Source organism: Penicillium oxalicum, chromosome VII (genome assembly GCF_001723175.1).
Source record: "Penicillium oxalicum strain HP7-1 chromosome VII, whole genome shotgun sequence".
Classification (NCBI taxonomy): domain Eukaryota; kingdom Fungi; phylum Ascomycota; class Eurotiomycetes; order Eurotiales; family Aspergillaceae; genus Penicillium; species Penicillium oxalicum.
In genome coordinates this window covers 1,809,721-1,826,050 of record NC_064656.1, presented here as the reverse complement: position 1 = coordinate 1,826,050, position 16,330 = coordinate 1,809,721, and the positions used below count along the sequence as shown (strand labels likewise).

General features: G+C 49.2%; 6 protein-coding genes across 6 annotated transcripts; 3 read left to right on the top strand and 3 right to left on the bottom strand.

Moving 5' to 3' along the window:
- Window positions 1-654: 654 nt before the first annotated feature.
- POX_g09162 (uncharacterized protein) lies at window positions 655-936 on the bottom strand (the record flags this gene model as incomplete). Its single annotated transcript, XM_050117922.1, has 1 exon — window positions 655-936. The coding sequence occupies one exon, from the start codon at window positions 934-936 to the stop codon at window positions 655-657; it is 282 nt and encodes a 93-aa protein (XP_049966066.1).
- A 2,786-nt stretch (window positions 937-3,722) lies between these two features.
- POX_g09161 (uncharacterized protein) lies at window positions 3,723-4,406 on the top strand (the record flags this gene model as incomplete). Its single annotated transcript, XM_050117921.1, has 1 exon — window positions 3,723-4,406. One exon carries the CDS (start codon window positions 3,723-3,725, stop codon window positions 4,404-4,406), a length of 684 nt encoding a protein of 227 aa, XP_049966065.1.
- A 1,128-nt stretch (window positions 4,407-5,534) lies between these two features.
- POX_g09160 (uncharacterized protein) lies at window positions 5,535-7,191 on the top strand (the record flags this gene model as incomplete). The annotated part of the gene is made up of 2 exons (XM_050117920.1): window positions 5,535-6,064; window positions 6,123-7,191. The coding sequence occupies 2 exons, from the start codon at window positions 5,535-5,537 to the stop codon at window positions 7,189-7,191; spliced, it is 1,599 nt and encodes a 532-aa protein (XP_049966064.1).
- A 1,702-nt stretch (window positions 7,192-8,893) lies between these two features.
- POX_g09159 (Phosphoenolpyruvate synthase) lies at window positions 8,894-11,293 on the top strand (the record flags this gene model as incomplete). The annotated part of the gene is made up of 1 exon (XM_050117919.1): window positions 8,894-11,293. The coding sequence occupies one exon, from the start codon at window positions 8,894-8,896 to the stop codon at window positions 11,291-11,293; it is 2,400 nt and encodes a 799-aa protein (XP_049966063.1).
- Window positions 11,294-11,441: 148 nt separating this feature from the next.
- POX_g09158 (L-lactate dehydrogenase A) lies at window positions 11,442-12,522 on the bottom strand (the record flags this gene model as incomplete). The annotated part of the gene is made up of 3 exons (XM_050117918.1): window positions 11,442-11,888; window positions 11,952-12,181; window positions 12,249-12,522. The coding sequence occupies 3 exons, from the start codon at window positions 12,520-12,522 to the stop codon at window positions 11,442-11,444; spliced, it is 951 nt and encodes a 316-aa protein (XP_049966062.1).
- A 2,090-nt stretch (window positions 12,523-14,612) lies between these two features.
- POX_g09157 (uncharacterized protein) lies at window positions 14,613-15,869 on the bottom strand (the record flags this gene model as incomplete). The annotated part of the gene is made up of 1 exon (XM_050117917.1): window positions 14,613-15,869. The coding sequence occupies one exon, from the start codon at window positions 15,867-15,869 to the stop codon at window positions 14,613-14,615; it is 1,257 nt and encodes a 418-aa protein (XP_049966061.1).
- Between the last annotated feature and the right edge of the window lie 461 nt (window positions 15,870-16,330).

Sequence of the window (16,330 nt, the reverse complement as noted above, 5' to 3'; positions counted from 1 at the left end):
CAAAATGTAAGGATCAAAAATCTCCATGAAGCTTGATAAGAGGAGATGGTGGGCAACATTGGTCATTTCCCGAGGAGGCCATTCAAACTTCCCTCGTCCGCCCGATTCCCTCATACGGCTCATCTCACAATTATTAACAACGCAAACCATTTACCTTCCAGACAGGATCACATTTGTAAGTCCTCTCCCCTCAGCAAGCTCAACTAGAGAGTCTCGAAAGTTTCAGGTGTCAAAATATACAGAGCTATGTATTTGGTGATGTCATTGACGTCACGACACTGCGGTTGAACTAAAACTGGTTAGGAAGCATTCATGTAGACTTACTAGCTGCTAATAACAACTTTTTTTTTGCGACATTGAAAGACTCGAAGACCTTACTATGATATGCCAGAAAGCTCGATGGAGCTTATGCAATCAACAAGGGTAGCAACCAATAAGGGTAGTAAAGCCTGGCATGAAGGTAGGAGAATAAAAGATAAAATTTCAGAGAATATCACCACAAATTGAAAATTTCATCACTTTATCCCGTCAATGCTTTGAAAGGCCGCTCCCGTGCGATTCCACCTCGCCGTTCTGGTATATCACTCGTGGATACGTACACACCTGCATCTTCATAATCCCTGTGTTGCACACTAGAGAATACCTCAGAAAAAATCATGCCTTCACAACAAATCCATAGATATTGTTTGACGCATTGATGTCTCCTTCACCGATCACTGTCCGATACACTCTGCTGCAACTGCCCTGGACATTGTAAAGCTGGAGAGTTCTGGCTCCAGGTGATCCTTCCCAGCTTATCTCAGTACCTCTGCGAATGTACACAGATCGACATCCTTGTGGGGTCGATCCTGACCAGGTCTGGGATCCAGCTTCGAGCTTCCAGGACGTAGCACTGCCCAGGATGATGTAGTAGATACTCAGGTTGAACAATTTCATGTTCGGGTTCAGGCGGTATGTGAAATAGGTATGCGTTTCTGGAAACGGGATTTTAAAGACGGTGGAGAGTTATTAGATCTGAATCTTGTTTCTTCTGTGGTTGAAGCGACTTTAGTGCTACACAAAGACTTCTCTCTTTATATGCGATTAGATAGAGTTATCTGAAATCACGATGATGCAAGAGTCTGCTGTCGACCACTTATAGGAAAGTTTCACCGGAAGTCTCGGCTGGTGTGATGCTGTTCTCGAAGCGGCTTTTATCAATAGCGTGATCACCATCCTATTCGAAGGCTAACGATGCCCAGTCAAAGGATATTCGGGACATATGTTCGGTATTTAGTCGAAATAATTTTGACTCCTTTTAATTTGTTTCCTATAACAAAAATCATTATAAAGAGCGTTGAAGCCAGAGTCGCAGCCCACTGATCTGGCTAACACGAAGAGCTGAAATAATCTTAGATTGAGGCCATGGAAAGTGGCTTCAGAAAGGCAGGAGTCGAGGGTAGGCCAGTAGACATATTATGACCGTCAATTGCTTCACTGCATCTTGGGCCTGAATTCGATACTAAAGTTTCAAAATGAGTTTTTCGTTATCCAGACAAATCTCAAGTCTAGTGAGCACTACTCTGTAAGGAAGCACGGCTCTGTTGAGCCGAGTCCTGTAATATGATGCTCTGGAGGGATCTCATGCCCGTATAGGAACTTTTTGAGTCTTCGTAAGTTGTTTTCGTTGCCAAAAACAAGGGTTCGTGAAGCGTAATCAAGTAATATATCGTGCTAAAGCTTACGTAAATTTGCAAGATTGAAGAGCGTGGAAGGAGCCGGAGGAATTGCTCTGGAGACCTTTTCCACAGTCCTCATCATGGATTTGTCGGTTGGGCCTTGATTAATTAAGAATCTACAGTAACAGAACTCAACTGGTAAGTAATACTGTCTGGGTCAATAGTAGCTTGAAATTTGAGCGTTAGTCGAAAAACCTTCCCACAGATCTTTCTAATATTCAAATATGAGCGTTTGGTGGATAGGCTCTTGCTTCGGGCTATGACTTTGAGATGATTGCTGTCTCTGCTATTGAAGAACATGGTCCTGCGCTAGGCATATGTAGAAGTAAGGACAGCATCACCTCTTTAATAAGTGGAATCCGGAGCCTTATATATTAAATTTACATTGATTATTCGTAGCTTTTGAGATTAGCTGCCGTACCATCATTCACATCAGCCGGATTCTTGGGTCAAACCCTTAGGACAAACCCACAGATAGCCTCACAGACCGTTTCACCGCATCTTCCTGTTAGAAGGTGCCTCCTTAGATTTTTCTCTCTGGAGATCTCCAGATATGTCTACATATATAGTCCGGAGCCTTCCTTCCTGGCCTAGTTGAAACGTCTATACCGTTCAAGATCGTGAGAACCGCTCACGCTATACGTAGCGAGAATTGGCCCAACCCTCCATGAAAAAATTCTTCATCGAGGCCTTCCATATTACTGGACACTGAGAAGTGCCAAGTTCCCTTTCCAGAAAGTGGCCAATTATTCTTTTTTGGATTTATGCGCGGCGTTTTCACCATTCGCTTTGTGTCTGGTCCAGCTTCCGACATAAGTGTGCTTCTATCACGACAGATACTTTCCCGGAATGAAGAAGGCTGGGCAAGAGAAATGAACGCCTGCAGACAGCTCTCCCGGCTGACCAAATCGTATCTGTAAAATCAAAGCAACTTAAATGTGCCTAGAGGATACAGTCCACATCAACAAAGTAAATGTTTGGGACACGGTTGGCCTGATACGTGTACGTGCTTCTAAAGCAGAAAGCGAAAGGAGCTAATCTTTTCTTCAGAGGGTCCTTAATTAGCTGTCGGAGAATTCAGCTTCAGAACATATGGGTATCCTTCATTCAAGATTACACACAGTTCATAACACAAATCTGTCAAAGGTGAAGTTATCACTCATGACTTGCACATAGGCTTGTACCTTCAATGTATTCCCGCTTGCCTGTTCGTTTTAAAGACAGTCTATGTATATCTCTCAATTCGATTTCTGTCCAAGATTTCGAGCGAGATAACTCACATCTCCCAAATCTCTGGAATGAGAACTCAGGGCGCACTAGCTACGAATCTACAGCAAGAGTAATTCTCCTGTGCGCACCAGAAAATTGGGTATGGAGCTCCAGATCACGATATCGAGGATATCACATATACATGGATGATGTGTCCTACCATCTCTTCTTCCACTTGATTTATCGTCGCATGTGGTCGACTATTAACATCGAGAATTCGGGTGGACAATCTTTGTGATATTTTGACTTTCAAAATGTGGTTCATAATTGGGGGACTGATCCAGAAAGATCTTCGACCTCGAGTCTCACGCTCTGTCCGCGTCCACTACCGTTCCCAATCCAGGCTGAACAATCTCCCAATTTGAGCATCCCGCAATATAATTAGTTGATTCGACTAAATGACGAATATTGCATATCGCCCTTCGCGCTGTCTCGTGATGTATCCTCACAAACCAGGTCTACCTCTCGGCAGCCGATCATCTCCCCTCGAATGACACCCCTAAAAATCACCATCGTATGATCATTCCGATGGAGAGGATTTCACAGTAGGAATCCCTTTCCTCAGACTTTCCGTAAGCATCAGAATTTGTAAACTGTCGGGCCGCGCCTCTCAGACCTTTTATTATAAATGCGACCGCGGATCACTACCAAGCGCTTGCACTTGCCTTCATCACCTCGGGTCTCTTGTGAGTACTTTCAATTACTACCTCCAAGTCTTCAATACCAACTCTCATCATGGCCGGGAGCGTTCAAACCATTCCGGATTCTGTCTACCATGTCATGCTCCTTATCTCCCAGGCAAAAGCTCCAGTCGGACAGACCGAGAAGATACGCATCTTAGGCACCTACACGTCTATTGCGAAAGCCAAGGAAGCTGCACATTGCAGCCTCTACAATGGTGGCTACGAGCGGGAATGGTTCTCAACTTTCGAGACAAGTGCGGACGCCTTGGAACCACTCGCCACATCAGAGGGAACCGGACTCGCAGTTTACGCCGTTGCGACAGACGGCACAAAGTTTCGATTGAGAATCTCCACATCTCCAAACACCCTCCAACTGAAAAGTGATGAAGAAGATGGGCGAGTTAACATTCCTCTTTATTATGTCGTGCAGACAAGCGTTCCATATTGCAGCCACAGGCGGGAACCGACCCACGACACCCATATTGAGGGTGTTTTCAAGTCTTACGATGAAGCCAGGGCATGTGCGAGTACCGCGCTCCTTTCGGAAGAGGATGGAATCACGACCTCAAGCTATCAGGACTATTGTGAGGCTGGTGAGAATGAACGAGATTGCGAGTTTGGTGAGAATGTCATCGTGCACGCGACGGGTAACAACGAGGACAATTATTTCGTTAGTGTTGTGATGGGCCAGGTGTTAGAGAGTGTACGACTTGGTGAAGCGTCTCTTCGAATCTAGTTTGAATTGAGTTCTTCGTATTCATGCAGTGATTTCCCATGCTTAGTCATCTTCGCCAATACCAAACCTACCTAGTCACCGATTGAATTATTGACTTATGTCCGGCCTACAATACTATCTACTTGGTGGCATGATCGACCTGTGGTCCGAACTGAAGCTACTCTGTCAAATCGACCCGTAGCAAAATCAGAAAGGCCAAACCCTGAAACATACAGATCAAGTTTAACCGCGGTCGGCTCCTGTGCGTAACGTATGATCCCTTGTATTACTTGCTTGGGGTTGTCAGTGTCCACGGAGAGTGGAGTCACGTAGTTTGCTTCCCGGTCTAATCATGAACTCAACACGAACAGGGCAACGGAGGGTATTGAGATTGACCTCGCCCGACCGTTATATCGTAGAAAAAATCGACCTATCCTTGGATATGGCTCTGTCAGGAAACTTATTCATAATGAGATCATCCAAAAAGAAGTTGAAATATGGGATGCCAATAGCATGGGGTCATTACTGAGACACTTCCAAACACCAAATGGGGGAAATAAGCTTTCGGAGTCAGGCTGTCGTCTCAGTGCTCTCCTGTCACGAGAAAGCGCCTGCCGCAGATATTCACCAAGGAAGACGTCAGGCTACTTGGAGACAACGATTAGTCTGCCACGATTTGATGAACACCATGGCCCCATATTAGGGTCATATTAGTTAGACTAGGGACATGACTCGCGATCACAAGACTCAGATCAGAAGGTATCCTCCACTCAGATGAAGATTTGTCTGTGACGAACAAGAGACTGCGGTGAGATCCATCCATTGTGCTTGTCCTGGTCCATTATCAATGTAGGTAGTGGCATGATTACTGCTGTCAGAAATCGCACCGTCTAGCTCCTAACGCTGAGGGTCTGGAAAACTCTAGGCTCTGTCATGATGTAAGAAGACATACAGCTGACCGTTCTTGCCATAGTGTGGTGTTATCGTGTTTCTTTGGTGCTTCAGGCGAAACTCCGAAATGGGTGCTCAGGTGCCCTGGGCCACGGCACTCGGCAATTCACTAAAATCTATATATAGAGGGGAGAATGATTGTCAAGATACAAAGAAAGAAGATTCATCAGATGATTACAATTTCGAGCTACGACAAAGATGATTCCCAAACGTGATCCCCAGAATGTACAGGCGTGGTTGGTTGGTAGCGGTATCGCATCACTCGCTGCCGCGGTACATTTGATCAACAAGGCCAAGGTCCCACCGAATCAAATTCACATCCTTGACGCCCATCATGCCTCTGGTGGAGCAATGGAGACCTCTGGTGACGAGAAAAACGGATACATTCTTCACACGGGTGCCCAGCCTTATTTTTACGAGCAGTGTGTGAAAGACCTGCTTGCAATGGTACCCAGTCACGAATCCCCTGATAAGAATCTCTGGGAAGTAATCAGGGAACATGGCAATGACAATAGACCGATGAACAAAGCCCATACCCGTGCAGTCAGTCAGAGTGAGGATGGGATGCGTAAAGTTGATATGCATGCGCTCCCGATCGGTGCGAAGCTTCGCATGGATTTGATCAAGTTCATTGTGGAGAGCGAGAGGTATCTTGAGTCGAAAAGGATCAGTGACGTGTTTGATAAGAGCTTTTTCGAGTCTGGATTCTGGAATTTGTGGTCAACAACGTAAGCACCTCGGTCGTCTTCTAGTGTTCTCGAGTCTTCGGCACTAATGTCTTCCTAGCTTTCTGCTTCAAGAGTGGCATAGTGCAGTTGAGTTCCATCGACTACTCAGTAAATGGCTTCCGGAACTCCACACCCACAATGATGTGCGCGAAATGGAAAGGACCCCTTTTACTCTCTTCGAATCTCTGATTGCTCCGATCACCACTTATTTGAAGGAACAAGGGGTTGACTTCCGGTTCAATATAATGGTCACCGACCTCAAATCATACCCAAGCAGTGACCCAACAACTATCTCGGAGCTTGTCCTGCTGGAAAACGGTCATGAGCTTCTCATTACCATCGACCCTGTCGACATCCTCATCATAACATTAGGGTCAGTGGCCACCGGTATGCAGACAGGATCTAACAAGGAACCTCCACCGCCACTATCATCTCCCTTCATGGACATCATGAATAGTGGGGAGTGGTCATTGTGGCAGAAGCTCGAGAAACAGTCTACCAAGTTTGGAAATCCTGCCAACTTCTCCAACCGACTGAGCGAGTCCCAGATCGAGACTTTTACCGTCACCTTGCACGATGCGGACTTCATGCACCACTACGCCCATTTGACGCGTGATAAGCCGGGTACGGGCGCCCTACTCACAATTCAAGACAGTCCCTGGGGCCTGACCATCAGCGTTCCTCACCAACCAGTCTTTGCGACGCAGCCTAAATCTGTTCATGTCATATGGGGCTATGGTCTTCAACCTGAGCGCGTTGGGAAATACATTAAGAAGCCAATGCTTCGATGCTCTGGCGAAGAGATTCTACGTGAGCTTCTTTCCCACTTGGGATTTCCCTGTGATTCTCTGATTTCGTCGTCTATCACTATTCCATGTTTGATCCCCTTGGGGACTTCCATGCTTTTGTCTCGTGGACTCCATGACCGTCCGAATGTGATCCCCCATGGTAACACGAACTTGGGTCTTATTGGTCAATATGTTGAGATCCCTGCGGATGCAGCTTGCAGCTTGGAATACAGTGTCCGTGGAGCCCAGCTCGCAGTGGCCACTTTGATGGACCTACCTGATCGACCTCCAAAGGTTGGAAGAAATAAGTTCTTGGAAGTTTTGGAGTTGTTGTGGTGAACTTGAAAACTCATTGTGTTCATTGCTGTTCGCGTCGACGGTGAAACATCGAAATTGTCTTATTCCCTTTTTTACTTCCGAGTAGTCATTTATAATATTGGTAACTCTCACACATCAGTATGTCTTTGGGCCTGAATCATCAGTCTTTCTTTCCCCATAGGGCTTTTCTTCCCACACATTTAAGTGTCTTAGGTCTTCGGACTTAGATTTTAGGACTTCGCGCTATCCTGCCGGCGAGGGAATACTATATTCAGGGACCAGAGAGTTCCTACAAAAATGGGAGGTTTCACCAGTAATCGGCTGTGAAACTAGCTTTTAGAAGAACTTTTAGTCTTCTAAGCTAGAGTTAGATCTTTCCCGTTATATATCCAGTCTACAAAGTATTAGACTATAACCTCTGTCACGGCGTAGGCTTCTGCCGCATAGGGAGGTGATTTATGGTGGAATCGTCCCCACGCCGTCTAAGGATAAGAACTCTATAGGGGGCTATATAGAAATATAGGGACTCGGTAAGCGGGGCCTTAATATATTTATTATAGAATTAGTAGAGTCCTAGCCCGGACTCTAAGATTTAGTCTTTGAAATCAGACCCTATAGACTTAGACTCTCTGCCTAGCTAATAGGTTCTCTGTCCTGCGATACAGACCCCCTAACATTTGCGGTGTTGAAAAGAAGGATATCGAGATCGAGGTTCTAGATGCTAGCACACTGAATATCCGCAGTCACACCGAGCATGAGACCTCGACGGAAGACCGCCGAAGGAGCCTGGTGGCGCGCGGAACGGAGGTGGGGGAATTGGGTTTAGGCGGTCTTTCTCGTTCCTTATGCCAGTGAATCGCGACCGTGGAGAATAAACGCTTAAACATGGCGTTCTCTCTATTCAGATTCCCAAGGCGGAGCAATTTTCGAAAACGACGCGTGTTTATATCCAATCGTTTTGAGTGATCATACCACTACGCAGAAGCAGCCGAACATCAGGTGATGAACGAGCCTGCGCTGGCTCTCAGCCTGAAGCACCATTATGGCACAAGATTTACAAGAATTTAATCGGTTGGATCTAGAGCCACAGCTACTATCCGCACAGAACATTATTACGAAACATTCAAAGTCAATCATATCATTGGTTCCAATCTGTCCTCGCTAGCTGCGGCTTAGTACCTCATCCATGACGTGGATATATACCTGGGCCTCATGACTACATTCTTTTCGAACGGCCTCGATTCAAACCGGACCTCTGCGGGTCAGAAGGGGTCATTCCAGTCATCTATCTGTATATCAAACTGCATGATGCCGTGCTTCAATCGTCATGCCACGCTCCCAGGATGGAACTACCCTCAGTCCATTGCGAGCCATGGACAGCGCCATGGATAGCTCGACCGAAAGCTTGGCGCCGAGTTTGGGGCCCACATCTTCGAGTACAGCGGGACTAGCATCACCGAGAAATCTGCATTTGAGGACTACAACACACGCCCACAGGACTACTATTCAGTCTAATTTTTTTTCCGTATCTCAGTGGCCTGACAGTTGCACCAAAGGCCTGAGCCAAAAACAAACCAGATAGCTCTCGTATAACTACCAGGCAGACTCCCACACAGAACGAACACAGGAGTAGCCACAACCAACAAGCTCTTTCGAGATCCTCGGCCAAAAACAAACCATCCTTGTATTTTGATTTAAGAAAAGTAAAAGAAAAAAAAATACCATGCAGAGCAACAACCTCGTCGTCGACTACCAGGACATCCACCGCGACGGCGTTGCCTTGGTCGGCGGCAAAAACGCCTCGCTGGGCGAGATGATTAGCACACTCACCCCACGAGGAATCCCCGTGCCCCCTGGGTTCGCCGTCACCTCGCACGCGTACTGGGAGTTTGTGCAGATGAACGGGATCCGCGAGAACATCGCGCGGCTGATCGCCGTTTGGCAGAGCGGACAAGCGACACTGGCAGAGACGGGCGAGACGATCCGCAAGCACTTCCTGCTGGGGTCGTGGCCCGTTGACATTGAGGACGCAATCCGCGGCGGGTACCGCAAACTCGCGATGAAAGCTGGGGTGGATAACGTGCGTGTAGCGGTGCGGTCGAGTGCAACGGCCGAGGACCTGCCCGATGCCAGCTTTGCGGGACAGCTGGACTCGTTTCTGAATGTCGAGGGGGAGGAGGCGGTGCTGCGTGCGTGCCGGTGGTGCTATGCGTCGTTGTTCACGGATCGGGCGATCAGCTATCGGCAAGCGATGGGCTTCGACCATGAGAAGATTGCGCTGTCCGTGGGAGTGCAGCGCATGGTGCGTTCGGACGCCAGCGGATCGGGGGTGATGTTCTCGATCGACACAGAGAGCGGATTCGACAAGGTGGTCATCATCAATGCCGCATGGGGGCTTGGCGAGAACGTCGTGCAAGGGACAGTGAATCCGGATGAGTATCAGGTGTTCAAGCCGTTGCTCGAGGACGAGAAGCTGGTCCCCATCATTGACAAGAAGTGCGGTGACAAAGCGATGAAGATGGTCTTAGCAGGTCCAGTCTCACACCATCATCAACCCACCACGCGCAACGTGCCGACTGCGCAGGCCGAGCGCGATGCGTTTGTTCTGAGTGATAGCGATATCTTGCAGCTGGCGCGCTGGGCGTGCACAATTGAGCGACACTATGGCTGTCCTATGGACATGGAATGGGCCAAGGACGGGCTGACCGACGAGCTCTTCATTGTACAGGCCCGGCCTGAGACCGTTCACTCGCGCAAAGACGCCATGTTGAAGACCTACAAACTCGGCAAGAAAGGCCACGAGCTGACCAAGGGCCTCTCCATCGGAACAGCCGCCGTGGCGGGTAGGCTCTGCCTACTTGAAGACGCCAAGGATATCGGCCAGTTCGTCGATGGGTCTATCCTAGTGACCAAGACGACTGATCCCGACTGGGTGCCGATCATGAAGCGCGCCGCGGCTATTGTCACCGACCACGGTGGGCGAACCTCGCATGCAGCGATTATCAGCCGCGAGCTTGGCCTTCCTGCAGTGGTGGGCACCGGCAACGCGACCTACGTCCTGCATACGGGGCTGGACGTGACGATCTCATGCGCCGAAGGTGATGATGGGTTTGTCTACGAGGGCTGCTCGCCCATCGAAACGGAGACGATTGACCTCACCAACCTACCAGAGTCACCAACGCAGGTGATGCTGAATCTCGCCAACCCGTCCGCTGCCTATCGGTGGTGGCGCCTACCTGCCGACGGGATCGGCCTAGCCCGGATGGAATTTGTCGTGACGAACACGATCCAGGTGCACCCAATGGCCCTCGTACACTTTGACAAACTGAAGGATGCAGACGCTCAGCGGCAGATTGCACGCCTGACAGCTAAATACACGGACAAGCCCGCCTACTTTGTCGATAAGCTGGCGCACGGGTTTGCAGCGCTATGCGCCGCCACGTATCCGCGGCCGGCTGTCCTACGACTCAGTGACTTTAAGACAAACGAGTACGCCGGCCTGATTGGGGGCCGTGAGTTTGAGCCGCAGGAGGAGAATCCTATGCTGGGCTTCCGTGGCGCATCGCGCTACTATTCCCCGCGCTATAAGGAGGCCTTTAGGCTCGAGTGCCGCGCGATCAAGTACCTCCGCGAGACAATCGGATTTACTAACGCGATCGTGATGATCCCCTTCTGCCGTACAGTCAGTGAGGCACAGCGGGTACTACAGACGATGGCCGAGAATGGGCTTGTGCGCGGTGAAAATAAGCTACAGATCTACATGATGTGTGAGATCCCGTCAAACGTGATTCTAGCCGCGGACTTCACAGAGTACTTTGATGGGTTCTCGATCGGGTCGAATGACCTAACGCAGTTGACGCTGGGCGTGGACCGGGACTCGGAGGAATTGGCAGATCTGTTTAGCGAGCAGGACAAGGCTGTCGAGTGGATGATTGCAGAAGTGATCTCTGTCTGTCGCAAGAAAGGGTGCAAAGTCGGGATCTGTGGGCAGGCACCTAGTGACCACCCCGAGTTTGCACAGTTTCTGGCAAGGCTGCAAATTGATTCCATCTCGGTCAGCCCGGATAGTTTTGTTGCAGTCAAGAGGAACGTCGGTTTGCAATACGCGAAGAAGCCTGTTTAAAAAGAAAAAAGAAAAGAAAAAATGGAACGGCTCTGTTGATCAGCTTCGGAATGAGATTTGAACAGAGATGCACAGTATTCATTACAATTTGTAGCCATTTGAAACACAGTGACGCCGACTCCCCTAGATAAGACCACAGGATATCCAATCAAGACCGCTCTTGCACCCGATCCAAGATGCTCTTCAACTCCTTCGCCGACTCCTCAATCGCCTCCTTTTCACGGGCGCTGAGCGCCGCCGGAACCTGCTGAACAACCCCCGTTCGCCCAAGGACAACCGGCAGACTGAAATAGCATCCAAACTCCGGCTGGAAGTGGCTAATGGGCCGCACGTCGCGCCCGTCCTGCAGGATCGAGGTACAGATACTGGACACGATGGATCCAATCCCAAAAGGCGTCGCTCCTTTGGCCGCGATAATGCTGCGCGACTGATTCCGGCATTCGCGGGCAAGACTGGCCTGATCCGCCTCGGTGGCCATGCAGAGAAGCGCTGCCTTTTCCAGCGGATCTCCATCAACTGTCGCGGTGGACCAGACAGGGACTTGAGCGTCGCCGTGGATGCCTAGGACGTCGAGATGTATCGAGCTTGGTGCGATCTGTGCCTTATCTTAGTACCATGATCCCGTTTGCGCTATCCACTCGAGTGTGCGTGTGCGTACACCAGCTCTGTCCGCTAGAAGCCCGCGCAGCCTCACGGAATCAAGAAACGTGCCGGATCCCAGGACCTGCGAAGGTGGGAGCCCCGAAATCTCCTTGGCCAGTGAGGCTAGCAGATCGACCGGGTTTGCAACGACGAGCAGGATCGTGTCGAACCGGAACGGCTTCATCTCGTTGACGACGGACCGGAGAATCCCCGTGTTGCGGTACAAATAGTCGAGGCTTGTTTGGCCTGGCATAATATCATGTTATAGCGACGAGTAACTTTTCAGGTTGATTTCGATTGCCTGTCGACGTACCGTAAGAAAACTTTGACCCTGCAGTAATCACCACTATATCGCACTGGCTGGCCTCGCGATATCCTGCGGCGCGCAGGCGCGTCCTGCTCTCGTGTGCGTATGCGACGTCGGTCAGATCGCGCACCTGGCCGTCTCGCCATTTGGCGCGGATGTCGACGATGAGGAGTTCGTCTGCAACAGAGCCCAGGATGAGGGCATAGGCAACCGCAGCGCCGACCTGGCCAACGCCGATGATTGCAATGCGGGAGATTCGCTTGTCCATAGTATTGCTCATTGAATATGCGTTTTGGTGAAAAGGTTGGTCGATAGAAGAGAATTAAAATCTTATCGCTATGATCCTCATCGTCGTTCTTATTATTATCGTCTTTCTTGTCCGATACTCGCGCACGCTGAATAAGCTTATATAGGCGAAAGTGAATGGAAGCGGCGTGCGCTGATATCGTATACATTGTGGTCTGCTCTCATTTTGCTTCCTCAACTCACCGCACAGTGCTCAATCCAATCATCGGCAGATACAGCGCCTAGAACAGGTGAGGTGATACGATATCGTTGATCGGTTGTCAGGGGCCCATGGTTTGACTCGCGGCCGAGAGCATCCCAAAATTCGGGGCCCGCTTAGCCACTGCACAGTCGTGTCGTCATTTGTCACATTCAAGGGCTTCTGACCAGGAGATCGTCCAGCAGTCATCTCAAATCCAGAGTGGAATGATATAACCCGTGAATATGGTATTCGCGATCGGAATCACTATACAGCCCCGCGGTTTCCTCACGCCACCTCGGAGCATACCAAATTTAGCTCCAATAGCCCATTCACGGGTAGGAAAGAAACAAAAAAAACATACTTGACTTTCCTGAACTACCTCTGTGAGATGGAACAAGGCAATTGTCCATTTCTCCCTTCTCCATTCGACCCAAAGACGAGGACTATCACCGGCCCCTCTCAGCCCTAGGTCCAAAATCATACGCCCTAGGCCTTGCCAACGAGCCGGGAGGGCTATGATTTTAGGTTCTCGGACCATTATCTTACTTACTCTATATATTGCCTTGGGTCTTTATAGGCGTAGTCCTTTTTGGAAAGTTATAGCCTATACGGACCGTACTTCAGACCTGAATCACGGCGCGTCAATTTATCCAATCACTACGAACTTACTATCTTTTAAATTGGATGAGCTCTGAGCTGCCCTTGTAAAATGAGCTCATCGTAGGTCTCAAGTCGCTCTGTGGACAAAAAAGAGCGAACACAATAAGGTAGTTCACGCATGCAATGTTCTCAAGCTGCCTGTTTCAGTCCCTCCAAAATATCTTTGATATCGAGAAGCGAGTCCATTGACCAAGGATATGGTGTCTATCAAAGTAGAAAACAGTGGGAATCAAGATATAGAGTGCCTCTACAATTTCTAGAATTACACTTGCTTACTTCAACCCTAGAGTCTTGTACATTGATGGGCCTGCGAGGAGGGAAAAAACCCTGATTGCACTGCGTGTGAACCAAGTCCTTGCAAGGGTAAATGCGGCGTAGATACTACAAGGCCGAGCAACATAGTTCGAGCTATAAAGGAAGACGTATGTATTGCCCACTCCAAATGAAAGACTGGATTGGATGAAGACGGTCCAGTGAACCTTAGGTTGCACGTCCAGGAAAACTACAATTGGCCAATGGATACAAGAGTCGCTCTGAAGAAGACGATGCTGGCCAAAAGCCTCTGGCTGAGCTCTGCTGGTTTCGGAATCCTTTGTGGTGAAGAATCATCATCTTACGAAACTGAGGTTTGCGTACAATAGCGACTATGACACACAACTATACCACACGAACGAAATCCACCGATAACTTGTCACTACCCGCGTTCTTGTTAGAAAAAGATTGGATGTGCAACGAAATAGAGGTAGAGTGATCCCATAAACAATCGCAACGTGGCCGCCTAAAGATATCCTCTTAGAAGACAAATCTTAGCCTTTTCTTTAAGGTGAAAGGGAAATATATTCTCTCGCTGCCTTATTTTGTGCTAGAATAGTCAAGTCTTGGTAAATATGAGAGTACGTGTCAGAGGTGTTATATGAGTAACTTTCGGTTTTTGTTTCGTTCTTTTTTCGTAGAGACCCAAGTTTCTCAAAAACTACGTATAACTTTGCTGTCTAGTCGGCTGGACATATTTTCAATTGAGATCCAGTGGCTTTGGGGTCGGTTACATCATTGACTCAAGCATGTTTCTTCGGAATTATTCTTTTGTCAACAAACGTGGCTATACTAGTCTTCAAACCTTCACCACTCCGGGGTCCACAGTGATCAGGCAATTACTTAGCAGGTTGTGATTAATGTCATTCACAGTGAAACGAGATACAACACATCTCTATAGATAAAACAAACTACGCTGCTCGTTCTTTCGTCATTAAGCAGAGCCAGTCTCGCCAGTCCTGGTCATTCAGAATCGACCGTACACGTGCTTCCAGCCAATCTGTATTGCCCCAAAATCCCCAGGAAGCCTGGAAGCGACACCAATCGACGAGAGCCGTCTCCCAATGCCGTTTAAAAGAATCCCACTCGTAAAAGCCCGTGCTCTGACTCTGAACAAGAACGCGGTAGTATCGTTCCAACAGGCGGGCCTCACCATCTCCCATATCCAGCTGGTCCGGCAATGGCTCGTTGGAATCCACAAGTTCATGCATCGGCACGGAGCAGGTAAACAATTTGGCAAGATCACAGACGCCAAGACCAAGCCCAACGTATTGAAAATCGAAGAATGCCACTTTGCCACCGTCTTTTGTGGTGAATAGATTCTCAGACTTCACGTCACCGTGAATATACGATTCCACAGCTCTTCCACGCGGAGTCAGGAAAGATGCCGCCATTTCGCCAGCAGACATGGAGCAACCATGCCATGGTGTACACAAAAGCTCGCACCATTCTGAATCAGAGTCGTCCGCAAGAGAAGCGTATTCTCGTTGACGCGTTGCAAGATAAGTATAACCACCATTCAACCAGAGGCTACGGCCCCCGGCTCCATCACTCTGTCGTCTCTTCTGTTCATCTAAAGGCGGCAAAACATATCGATCGAGATTCTCAGGGAGCCACTCCCACGATCGACTGTGGAAACGAGCCAGCCACTCGAGCGCCGCATGCACTTGGGTTCGATTCAAAGCACTTCGCTTCCCTCCACAAACGGGGAACTGAAGAGACAAGTCCACCATGAGAGTAGCCAGCAACCCTTCAAGCTCCGCTGCCCCCTTCGCCCCCTTCGACATGTCGCGTGTCGAGGCCAGACACTCGGCCACGGGAGTCTCATCCGCAAGCAGCGGAACAACATCATGGTAAAAAGTCTGCTCGACCTCATAACTGAGCATCTTGCGCAGATGGCCCTCGTCATTGAGATCGGCACTGTTGCCGGGAGGCGATATGAGCTTCAAAATCAGGGAATAGGTGCTGCCCGCAACACCCGGTTCAACCCCACAGAGCTCACTGAGCTGCTTTGCTGCACTGTCACTCGTAGCTCGCGCTCGAATCGCGCAGATACTTCCGTATCCTGCCCACAATGTCTGCAGTCTGGTGCAAGAAACCAGGTCCAGCGCGTGCCAGGAAAGCATGATGCGCGCGACTCGCTGGGGATCGTTTGCCAGTGGAGACATCGTGGTAACGAGCGAATTGTTGCAGGTTCCTGGCCAAGCTTCTTTCTTTTCAATCTTGCAACAGGAAAAAGCCGGAGATGATGCCCGCTCGAGGGAGAGGAAGCTGATCCAAGCGATCTGAGCGAGTTTACTAGCCGCTGGATCTGGGTCCAAAGCTGTAGCGGCGACATAGTCTCCACGCACCATGTCCCGCCCCACTTGGTCAACAGCCTCACATGTTTTAAGTAGCAAGGAAACTGGAGACGAGGGCAGAACTGGGATTCAATCCACTGAATGTGGAACATGAAACCAATGCTTTACATCAAGGCAAGCTTCTGCAATACACTATTCAAGACCGGACGACCGATGATCTTTGCCTGTGTCGTGCACGAGATCATACCTGGCAGAAGCGGCCATGAGGGGCAGTAAAAAAAAAAAAAAAAACACTTGCTATGAGACTTAATGGCTGCCTCCTTGTTCCA